This window comes from Harmonia axyridis, chromosome 2 (assembly GCF_914767665.1).
Source record: "Harmonia axyridis chromosome 2, icHarAxyr1.1, whole genome shotgun sequence".
Taxonomy (NCBI): Eukaryota; Metazoa; Arthropoda; class Insecta; order Coleoptera; family Coccinellidae; genus Harmonia; species Harmonia axyridis.
Genome location: NC_059502.1, coordinates 29,193,370 through 29,206,073, shown reverse-complemented (window position 1 = coordinate 29,206,073; position 12,704 = coordinate 29,193,370). Strand labels below are relative to the sequence as shown.

Sequence of the window (12,704 nt, the reverse complement as noted above, 5' to 3'; positions counted from 1 at the left end):
TTGAAAAACGCTAAAAATTTCGAATTTTTGTTTTAATTAACTTTTTAAATTTTAAATTTAACTTTACTATTCCTGTCTTTTTCCGCCCTGTTCTGGAAGAAAACACACTTTATATCTAAAAGTTTGAATGTTATTTGCTATAAGTAAGAGACTAGCTGTAGTGAAGTTTTTCCTGAAACAACGACGCTAGTAATTCATGTGGCGCCTAGCGTCGATTTCCGTACGTATCCGGGAAATTTCGTGCGTTTTCGCGAGGACAATGCAAATCGTTGGCGTCCCGACGTTGGGAACGCAGCATAACACTATCGAGCATTTATGTCAAAACAGCTGTTAGAAAATGGAGACAATAATTTTCTTGTTATATCGTTTGCCTTATGAGTTCGAGTGCGTTACCTGAAGAATACAGTTTTCTCTGAAAAATGAGACGACAGAATCAATCATTAATTGAGCAGAGTGACGATGATTGTACTTCATCGGCAGTAAGTGTTTTTCCAATATTATCAATTCCTCCTTACGATCAGTGTAAATAGTGCAGGAAAATAGAGTTTAACTCGAGCACTATGAAACACCTCATTTTCACCGAAAGAAGTTATCGATTATTTCTTGTAGATATGATTTTACTCCCATAATAAAAATTTGTAGGTTTCTCTACATTTTCAATTCATAAAATTAACTATGTGTATCTGCAATATTAACAATAGATATACAACTCCGATAGGAATATTTTCCGACTATATGAACTTTTTCTAGATTATGTTATTTCATATTGAATTAAATTTGTAATGATAAGTGAGATTTCCTAGTTCTCTAGTTGAAATATTCCAATGAGATCATTTTCCCTTTGCATTAGTATTTACACTAAGAATTCCTTAGAATAATTCAAGAAGAAAGAATTACTAACAGTGACATTTTCAATAAAGAATAATTCTACACGTACAGTGTGTTTCAAGTAAGCGGGTCAATTGATTTTGTGTTTTATTCATTCAGATAGATTGAAAAGTGTACCTTAAATATGATAGTGTTTTTCACGGGCTATCGGAAGATGTTAAAGGAATGTTATTATGAAAAAACCGATTTTCCAAAAATAAAAATATGCAAATTCGATGGATTTCCGAAATTAAATATTGGTAAAGACAATTTCTTACCAATGTTTTTCAAATTTAAACACACAGTTTTCTCGAAAACGGAAACATTTTCCTTGCGCAACAGAATTAATTCAATTTTACGAGTTTTTCTGAATGCTCAATCGATTTTAAATTGCAATGGCATCTATAACATTTAATTTTGAAAACTATATTCCATGACTAAACAACTAAAACGTAAAATATTGTCAATTTTATACAATATTCTGTCTTCTCCAACTGTTATAAAAATCTTTAAGTGCATATCGAGGTTAAAATTAGCGTTCTAGAGCTTCAAGATAACAAATATAGGTATTATTAAGTATTAATAGTAAGATACCTATATGTTTTGCCCATTTCATGCCAAAAGCATGAAATGATTTCTGAGAAAAGTGACGGATATGACGAACAGACAGTTAGTCTTCTATTCCGTTTTTGGATTCCTCACATACATTGCATAAAAAGATAAATAATCTTGATTATATTTTAGAAAGGTGTTGTAAAAAAAATTATTTCTTAAATTATTGCAAAGGTTAAGATTTAAGAATATTTGACCAAAAATTTGCACAATGGTTTATTTTTATCCGATTACGAAAAATTATCATACTGTATGGTTCAAACCCAAGGTTTCTACTGAATTCCGAATAAAATATCCACAAAATCATTACCTAGGTACTGCGAAAAAACTTGGACTACAAACTTATGATAAAAAACATCCATGTCATTATTACACGTTGATATTTACAATTAATCAATCAGTTTTTGAATAATTAATGCGTTACGGCAACTGAACTTGAAACCAACATTCATGGAAATAGCTTTTGCAATATCTGCAATTTTGTTTGAATTAATTCTTGATTAATTGATCTGATTTGTTTTCCTCTACGATTTCGTGCCAACCAAATATACAGGGTTTTCCCAAATTGGAGGTGTAAAGGCAAATGAGAGATTCCTTGGACAATTTTATGGAAAAAAGTCCTGCAAATACTTTGTTTCCGATATTCATGATGTTTCTTATACTTTTTTGGGATGATTATACTAGTTTATCGAATTTTTAAAAATCTTCGCTACATATTGGGTAAATGATATGTTCCAAAATTTATAATTCATTCATCATAGCTTCCTAAGTGGATTACTGAAGAATTGTCTGACAAGAACCGACAAGAAACCATGTAGTACTGGATCACAGTTTCTTTTTACATTTTACTAAACTACCAGTGCACCACAAAAAAAAGGTTCTGGAGGAAAAAAGCGGGCACTGTTATAAAAGAAATACCACCCTGTAGATTATCACATGATGTATACCTATATATTTTTTTTTTCGAGAAGAACCTTTACTGTTTATTGATTTTCAGCCTTCAAAATTGATGAATCGCGTACTCAAACTAGAAAGATGAATAAGGCATACCAACACGAATAGCTCTTATATTAGCTAAATATATTTCACGAGAAAAGCTCTGGACGGCAGAAACAGTTTTTTTTTATTCGATTTCTATATTCCATACATTCCAAAACGTGAACTGTATATATCTCTAGGAGTTGAACAATTTTGCTCTTAAATGATATCAAAAGTTCATTATTGGATATCAGAAGTTTTTTTCTCCAATTCTGTGGTTATTCCGTTCATTCTTCCACATCTTGTAGAACAAAATCGTGCGAGAATATATCAGAAACGCACAGTTTTCATGGTTTTATTTTATTATTCTATGTTGGTACTCCGAACTTTCCGCCACGGCTTTATCTGTCAATTCATCAATTTGCCTTGAAGAAATCAGTTCAGCCAACCAACATTTTTCAATGCAAAAATCACTAAATTATATTTATGGATATATTTCATTAATTTCAATGAAAATGCAATGAATTAGAGAAAATAATGTATAATACTCGTACAGAAGGCTCATTCTACCACTCGTTCATTCCAAAACTCGCCACTTCGTGGCTCGTTTTTGAATTTTGAACTCGTGGAAGAATATCAATGCCTTCTGCACTTGTATTATAAATAACTATTCTTTCATAAAGCATTTTTTTTCAATGATTTCGATATTACCTACATTTACCTAATAGGAGAAAATAATAAATGATAGTCTAAAACAGTATAACATTCGCAGTGTTTTTTTTTACAATAAGTTCTCTCAACAAAAAATTCGAAAATTCTCATTTCAATATTATCATTTTTCGACATCCCAATTATGTTTTACACAATCTTCAGTCGTAATGAAAATATATAGGTATCTATAAAAAACAATAAGATGCATGTCTACCTGTTTAAATAAATTAATTATAGTTCAATAACAAAGGAACCTATTTGTTAAAAGGTGGGTAATGATCAGAATTTTATATTAGATTCAGATCCATCATTGGAGAAAAGTGATATCAAAACAATTTGTAATTAACCATGCAATATATGGATATGAATCCTCCCTGATATAAATACAAAATATAATACATAGTTATCATGAACAATGAGACATAAATATTGTATTATTCATTCATCAGAAGCCGATAGTTTTCGCAAATATTTAAACTAAATCAGTTTTGTAATAATTCATATGGAAACGCATCAAGGAAAGGGGTATGAAAATATCAAATGAAAAATCTGCTAATAGGTGAGGTAATATGCTACCTCGATCTTCTAAGAAGTCAGCACTCCACATCTTTCGAGAAGTTCCGATTCACATATGCGAAACGCACACCGTATATATTCAAAAAGGCTAAAATTCTTATGGAATGTTGTATCAACCTGAATCTTAATATCAAAATTTCATCAAAGCTAGTTAAAGCGAAAAATTGAGATACTGGGCAGCTTAAGTTCGATGTGCATGAACTAGACGAAAGAACTGAAATTTTGATGGAGTCTTTTGGTATAACTCCTGAGGCAGTTAAACTAGTCATCGGATCCTTCAAGACTAGCACTGCACCTGGTATGGATGGCTTATCTATGAAGTTATTTAAGAGCTGCGTGAGATCCCTTGCTTGTCCACTTTCCAAGATAATGAAAGCCTTTCTCAGATCTCACCGCTTACCAAGTTGTTGGACAAGGGCATCTGTAACACCTATATACAAGTGAGATGATCGAGTGTCCTCTGAAAATTATAGACTAATCTCTTTAACTTCAATAGCCGTTAAAGTAATGGAGAAGATCATTTCTAATGCTGTGCTGCCCTTTTTAACGTCCAATAATATCTTACCTCAGGGTCAGCACGGATTCATTACGAGTAGGTCTAAAATCACTAATTCATTGGAGTGCATCAACATGTGGACAAAAGCTGTTGATGCTGGTGAATCGGTTGATGTGATATACCTCGATTTTGCCCGTGCCTTCGATCGCGTTCTTTTGAGGAGATTGTTGCATAAACTGCGGCATGTGGGTGTTCCCAGAGCTTCCTTTCAAACAGGAAGTTTTCAGTCAGAGTAGGCTCAACTAGGTTTACAATGAGGGAAGTTTTAAGTGGCGTGCCTCGGGGTTCAGTTCTGGGCCCTATTCTGTTCCTTGTCTATATTTCGGATCAGGGACTGTATTCTCGACAAGTGATCTTTCAAAACGTATACGTTCATTCAGTGTTCTTAGCACTGAAAGAACGTGTACGTTTTGAAAGATCACTTGTCGAGAATACGGTACCTGCCGTCGTCTGTGAAGTCTTGTTCATACGCGGACGTTACGAAGTTGTTCAACTATCCTTCCTATCGTGCTGTCCTACAGGAGGATCTCAACACACTGACAAGGTGGCGTAATAACTGGTTGCTTCCGTTAAATGTCTACAAGTGTAAGGTGTTACATTTGGGAAAAAAGAATCCAGGACTTTCTTATTTTATTGAGGGGCAGCTGATTGAAAATGTATCCGCTCACAACGATCTGGGTGTGAATATGACGGAGGATCTGTCATGGAGTCAGCATATAGCACACTGCGCGAGCAGAGCAAGAAAACTTCTATATCGTTTTTATATATGTTTTTTTTTTAGAGCTATAGAACTTTAAATTGCAATAAAACAACGATAGATTATTCGATTGATATGAATTTTATTTATCCGCAAGATAATCTTGTGGCATTACATTTTGAATATGATTTCTGGCATATGACCGACAAGGCTGGCTCGGATGTAGTCCAATCTGGACGTCCAATTTTTGATGACTTTTCCAACATTTGTGGCCGTATATCGGCAATAACACGGCGAATGTTGTCTTCCAAATGGTCAAGGGTTTCTGGCTTATCCGCATAGACCAATGAGTTTACATAGCCCCACAGAAAGTAGTCTAGCAGTGTTAAATCACAAGATCTTGGAGGCCAATTGGTCCAAAACGTGAAATTAGGCGGTCACCAAACTTGTCTTCCAATAAATCGAATGTGGCACGAGCTGTGTGACATGTTGCGCCGTCTTGTTGGAACCACAGCTCCTGGACATCATGGTTGTTCAATTCAGGAATGAAAAAGTTAGTAATCATGGCTCTATACCGATCACCATTGACTGTAACGTTCTGGCCATCATCGTTTTTGAAGAAGTACGGACCAATGATTCCACCAGCCCATAAAGCGCACCAAACAGTCAGTTTTTCTGGATGTAACGGTGTTTCGACATACACTTGAGGATTAGCTTCACTCCAAATGCGGCAGTTTTGTTTGTTGACGTAGCCATTCAACCAGAAGTTTTTTTTCGATATTCTTCTCAATGTTTTTATGATTCTAGTTGAATTGTCATCGAAAATTCTTCAAGGAGTTTGAAATATCAATTTTATATACATGTGCGAAATCTTAACCGATAGGATCTGTAGGTAATTTTTCCGATATTTTTCTTGAATTTTCTATGGTTCTGATCGCCAATGTGATCAGCTTGAAATTCCGCATAGATGTTGAAATTGGTAATGCATATCAATACACCCGAAATCTTAACACCATTTGTTTTGTGGTCACGAAAATATTGGGTAATTTTCTTTTTCTATATAAGCTCTCATCTCATTTTGATATTTTATCCCCTCTCGAAAAATATAATAGTATAATATGCTTCTTTTGGATTCGCAAGGTGTAAAAACTGTTTAAATTTTACATTATTTTGAATAATCAATTTTATTTTTCAATGAAATTAAAGAGAGAAATAATGTTAGGGTTCATATTATTTTTAACCTGAAAAGGCATCCCCATTGTCCCTTTGCCAACGATTTCGGTTCCTATTCCGGTTCCGATTCCAATAAATCATAATTGGTTCCGGTTCCGGTAAACCGGCGAAATGAACTTCCGTTGCATCCCTAACAAAAAAACTACATAATTTTTTTTTTCAGTCACAAATTCTGGAGAGGGTGCAACCTGATCGAGTTACCCTGACAAAGCCGGAAGAAGATCGAAGAAGACGTACTATAATCGTTGAAAAAAAGAACGGATCCTACGGCTTCACCTTGCAAAGCTACGGAATTCATTACAAGAAAGAGCAAGAAATCGAAATGATCACTTATGTGGACTATGTCGACTATGATGGTTCTGCGTATCGCGCTGGAATGCGTGAAGGTGACGTTATATTGTCAATCAACGGTACCGACATGGAAAAGGCGGACCATAAGACATTAGTCAATTTCATTAAGAGTTGTGATTCAAGAATGAGAATGGTCGTCTTATTCGAAGACTGTGTTAGAAAGGTAGGTCTGTAGATAAATGTGAAATATCTCCTCTTTAGAAAAAAACTTGCGAAAGTAGATTCTTAGGAACGAAATTCACTATTCCATACTACTAGTCCAACCACCAAAATGATCTTAAAAGGGAACACCATCACGTGGCTGCTCGAATCAAAACGAAATTAGAGATATTCCTTCTTACAAATCACCGATTTTTATGGGGTTTTCACATAATTTCCTTAAACAATAATCTACATTGTAGAAAGTAAATATTTTTATTTGCGAATAAAACACAACTCTTTTCGGTAACTTTTCGTTTTCGCAAAAGAATTGCTGATATGTACAATGTACAAAGAACTGATATATTTTTAAAATATTCGTAAAAAAAAACCTACCAAAAGTCAACACACTATAATTTTGTGCAAAAAATAATCGACTGTCGTACAGAGCTGCCTTCTACTTATTTACTTCAAAAAAAGAAAGAGATGAGGTGAATATACAACTTCGTACACCGTACAAAGTTTGGTCATCGCAGTAGCGCCAGAGGGGAAATAAATAGGTATATCTACTAAAGTTTGACTGATACGCGGAAAACCACGTTCTGGTAATCCCTCTTTAAGGTAAGGTTATTCTGCTCTTGAAATAAGTTGGTTCAACAGTGGCGGATTAACAGCTTTGCCGTCTTTAGGCTATTCAACTTTTTCCACCTCTTAATTTTGATACCCTAGTTCACAATCATATCAATTACATTTTCTATCCATAAAATTCTAACTTTATGATTTGTTAGCCATTATCCCGTTGCATGAACTTTTCCTGGATGGTAAGTATCATTGTGACATATCAGACTATTCTCACAGCAAGGATGAATTATCAAAAAACATGATTTTAAGAAAAGAATATCTCCATCATATACCACTTTTAAAGTAAGGTTTAAAACTATACAATACTCACATAATATAAAATAAAGCTTATCTACACAGAAGATATACATTTAGCGAACATTGATATAGTATATTGTGCAACAAGAGGGGAAAGTTCAACTTTTCTCGCGAGTGTGGAAGTTTGTGGCACGAGCCTGAAAGGCGAGTGCCGCAAACACACGAGCGAGAAAAGGACTTTCTCCACATGTTGCACACTATACTTTTCCTACAACTGCACAAATTTCAATAATTCAAGTAATGGACTTGATTGAAATCAAAATGGCCTTCGTTGACAGTATGTGCTAATTTATTGCGTTTCTATAGAAACGACTCGAATGCCCAATTTCATTGGTCTACCAAGCGAGGTGTGTGCAAAGTGCTGTGGGGAATAATATTTCCAATAGTATGAGCAATACATAGTTTTGGAATTGAGTAAGCTGTGGAGAATACTCTACTTTTCATAGCAGTTGTACAGCTTACTCAATTTCAGTACTATGTATTGCTCATACTGTGGGAAATATTATACCCCACGGCACTTTGCCCATACCTCGCTTGGTAGACCAATGAAATTGGGCTTTTGAGTATTTTCTATGAAAACGCAATAAATTTGCACATACTGTCAAATTGGGACAGTTCGAAAGTCACCGCATCGGAGAGATCCAAGAATTAACAAACATCAGCAACTGGAATTGGATTCCCTTAAAGTTGAATTCGGCCGATATTGCCACCAGAACCTACAACAAAGACGACGGCAATAAGACGACCTACGCAAGTTGGTTTAAAGGTCCTGATTTCTTGTATGAATTGGACAACACCTTATGGCCCAAGAAGAATATTGTGAATTTGGAAGATCTTCCATATGAAGAAATTGAAATAACAGCAGTTACTACAGAAGAAGAATCATATCTGCCTGATATCAACCGATTTTCAAAATGGACTCGGTTGATACGCGTTACTGCTTGGATGTTGAGACTCGTAGATATTCTTCTGGACAGACTGAGAAGAAGCAACAGAGTTTTTTCTTGGGTAGTTGGAAGTTTCTGAGATTCAAAAATCTGAAAACCTTTTGATCAAACGGCGCCAGCAGGAGAGTTTTGGGGAAGACATAAGATGTATCGCCATTGTCAAGTAAAAGTCGTCTGAAAAACCATAATGACCAGGCAAAATCACTGACACCTTCACACAGGAAGGTATCGACTGGAAATTTTTGGCACCAGCGTCACCACACATGGGTGGTGTCTGGGAACGCATGGTGCAGTCCGTGAAAAAAGCATTCTACACCATTTTGAATGGACAAGTTCTTAAAGATGAACTTCTGCTGACAATATTTGCCGAGTGTGAAAATATCATAAATACGAGACCATTAACAAAAGTTTCAAAAAACCCAAATGATTTAGAGTCCCTGACCCCAAAGCATTTTTTACTAGGATCATCTAGTTATATCACTGATTTTTCAAAAATGAAAGACTTCAGGAAAGAGTGGGCCAAATCACAGAAAATAGTCGATTGTTTTTGGAAACGGTGGACCAAAGAATACTTGCCTAAATGGAATAATGACGGAAAGCAGCTGAATATCAATGACATAGTCATCATTGTTGAAGGAAATTGTCCAAGAAGACAGTGGAAGTTAGGAAGAGTAGAGACACTTTATCCAGGCCCTGATGGACGAGTTCGAGTAGTCAGAACTAGTAACGGAGTATTCAAGCGCCCGGTTGCAAAGTTGTGCAGAATCGAGATGGAAGATGGCTAGAGTGAGAGAAGCTGAAACTGAAAAATGTTGCTCTTCACTCTGTACATATATGTATTTTTTCATATAGTTAGATCAGAGGAGGAACAGTTCAGTGTTTTTGACATAAGTTTTTTTTGAAGTAGTTTGTCAATTGAATTGTGAAGAATAATTGTCGAATAATAGTTAAAATTTAACACAACTAAAGACATTCTTTGATAAAAAGACGAAGTAACAATGAATAAGCAAACTTTTTCGAAAACTTCCTCAAAAAAAGCAAAATTTATACAAGCGAATCTTCAAGTTTTTTGCGTCTGAATATAACAGCTCACTTTTCGACAATCTCATGAAGTATCTGTAAATTCAAAGGACATCGGAAACGAATAACCAAATTTTTTTTTACTTTATCCCACCCCCCAAAGCTTATGTCTGGGTACGCCACTGGGCTACACCATTATATACCGACCTGTTTTTGATAAAATCAAAATGAATTGTAGATATAAATTCGAATTTGTTTCAGGTTGAACTTCATATACGCTACATACAACTACAGAGGACTCTGCAAGGAAAAATGTTGGAACTGGAGAAACTGTGTACACAAGAAAGGCAATTAATTGAAGGAAAATGGAGAACTCACAGTCTTCCAGCTAGAAAAAAATACTCACAACAAAACTCATCTGGAGATCCAGAATCTCCGACTCAAACTCCTTATCCTTACTGTAGAACCACCGTATCAACTGAAGATGTGGCCAAGTTACCGGAAAAACAACGAAATTCTTCTTTGATTTTAGCATACCGTTATTTAGACCCCCATTATGGCTATATTTTACAGCCCACAAACAATAGTAGTGAATATCTTTTAGCTTTCGATGATGGAAAAAGCATTAATGAACATCATCTCCTAGTCAAAACGCCCAGTGAAACTCCGGTGACTAAACAAAATAAAGGTAATCAAACGAAATTTTGTATGGAAAAAGAGAAAAAGAATACTTGTCATGTCTACTCTGGAAATCTATGCAATTCTTGCGTTCAAGTACCCAACAACTCAGACAACGTTAGTTTGGATGCCTATGATCTAGCAAGTCCTTGTTGTAACCCTCACTGTGTACCTTCCAACAGAAGACGCTCAAAACATCATAAGGATTCAATGAAGCGGAGGGATTCTAAGAGCGAAGAAACACAATGTGATTTACCGCCACAAAACCAAAGGCCTCCAAGATCTAGACCGCATTCTCAAACATCTCAAGTGTCACCTTCTAGTCAAACGTTTTACGTACCTAGAAAAAATTTTCATATTGGACCTGGTCTTGTAAGTCAATGTAGTTTACATTCATTCACATCCAGCGAGCAAAGTGCCATTGCACCAACTACAACTGGGGAAAGTTCTGGAAGCTATACCACTTCTCTTAGCACAGATACACTATACTGGAATGGTTCCTGTGATATTAAACCTTCAAAAAATTCTAGTGGTAAATTTAAATACGAGTGTCAAAATTATCCTCATGCCAATGAAACTGTCTATGTGCAATATAATGTTGTCAAACCCAAGTCCTGGGATAGTTTAGAGACTAAAGCATTCGGGGGTTATGGCTTTGGAGGATACGGTTACATTGATTCCGTTAGTAAGAATAAGGCAGGAAGCACAAGATCGAATTCTAGTAAGAAATCTCAAGGAACACAATGTGCGAGAATGGAAAAAACAAATTTCTGCTCAGCACAAACTCCTCAGTACACTCCTCATACACAAAGAAGGTATTTTAACACAAATAGATCTACAGAAAGTTTATTATCTTACCAAAAATACGCCGATTCAAACAATTCTTGTGACTCTCTGAACCCTCTATCACCTGGTACTGAAACAAGATTTTTCCAGAGTCCAAAACGGAATTCTAGTACATCAGAGGATCCAAATACATATTATAGTGTTAAAAATTCAACATTAAAACAAGTATCTACAAGTTCAGAAGCAACTAGACTTTGAAATCTCAGTGAATCAATAATTGAAAAATGGCAGATCGAAATATTTGGTAATCGAATAGGTACATTGATTTTGTACATTAACTAGAAAATTGGAATCAATTAGTGTAAATAAATAAACATATATTCATCCCAATTGAAGTACATTATTCGGTAAAATTTAGCGAATGATTAATTATTGCCTGCAATCTAAAAGAATATTTAAAAAAATTTCTAAATTGAAATATGTTTAGATGTATTATTCTAGACAACTTGATATTACAACTTTACTTTATCTATGTATTTGATGTCAAACTTACATATGTTTTGAATAATTATGATTGAATATTTAAGATCACCAATTTTCAAGGGCGTAGAAATAGGGGGTACTGGGGGTAAATTATCCCCCCAAGATTTCCAAAATACAAAATTTCAGAATTCTCTCAAAGACGAAGAACGAAAATTCTTCCATAGAATGAACCGATACTCTTTTTACTTTTCCTTAAAATCGACACGGCAGCAAAAAATCGAAGCCTTTTACGGTTTATGAGTTCATTATCATTTTCAAGATGATACTTTTGCAACACTACGCGCAAGTATATGTCCGAGGTTTATTATTTTCCTTTATCTACCCGTTTCGCCCGCGACCCCTTGTTTTGCCATCTGTGATTTTTGCATTCGTCATCGGTATACACTTACCCGATGTTTTCGGTTTTTTGTATCATTTTCCTCTAAAAATTTGATTACTGCAGTTATCAAAGAACTGAACTGAGTTATTTGCATCGAAAAATTGTCTGTGCTGTGTTTTACAATTTAATGTGTTTCATTCAAATTGCAATTTAATTGTAAAAACATCAGTTTTGAATTGACTGTACAGGGTGTTTCTAAATTGGAGGTACAAACGAAAATGAAAAATCATTTTAAGAAATAAAGTCCTGTAACATGGGTCCGGAAACTATTTGTTTTCGAGATACAAATGTTAAAGTTTAAGTTTTTTCTCATAGCACCTTCGGTATCGAAGTTGGAAATGGCATTTCTCGTAGGAAAAATCTCGAAGAAACACTTTTGCGCGTCAAATATTGTTTACCCATAAGGTAATCATTTTAGACATACGAAAAATTCAGAAAACTTAATCGGTAACAATTTTTCCATTAGGCTGCTGCCTGGTTCTTTGGCATAGATTTTTCAATGCAAATCTATTTGCATGATATTTTTTTTTGGAAGAGTGCCCGCTTTCTTTCCACCAGAACTTTTTTTTGGTAACCACTGGTAGTTTAGTAAAATGTAAAAAGAAGCTGTGGTCCATTACTACACTTTATGGTTTCTTATCGGTTCTTGTCAAACAATTTTTCAGTAATCCTCAGGAAAATTCAAATTATTTT

At 34.9% G+C, this 12,704-nt stretch overlaps 1 protein-coding gene across 2 annotated transcripts; it reads left to right on the top strand.

Moving 5' to 3' along the window:
• Positions 1-276: 276 nt before the first annotated feature.
• LOC123674215 lies at positions 277-11,479 on the top strand. Of its 2 annotated transcripts, XM_045609134.1 has the most exons (4): positions 277-479; positions 6,394-6,744; positions 9,887-11,118; positions 11,240-11,479. In XM_045609134.1, exons 1-4 carry the CDS (start codon positions 420-422, stop codon positions 11,307-11,309), a joined length of 1,713 nt encoding a protein of 570 aa, XP_045465090.1. In that variant the 5' UTR covers positions 277-419; the 3' UTR covers positions 11,310-11,479. The 2 variants fall into 2 exon arrangements, with proteins under 2 accessions (XP_045465090.1, XP_045465089.1); XM_045609133.1 differs by having other exon boundaries at positions 281-479; positions 9,887-11,479.
• Positions 11,480-12,704: the final 1,225 nt, after the last annotated feature.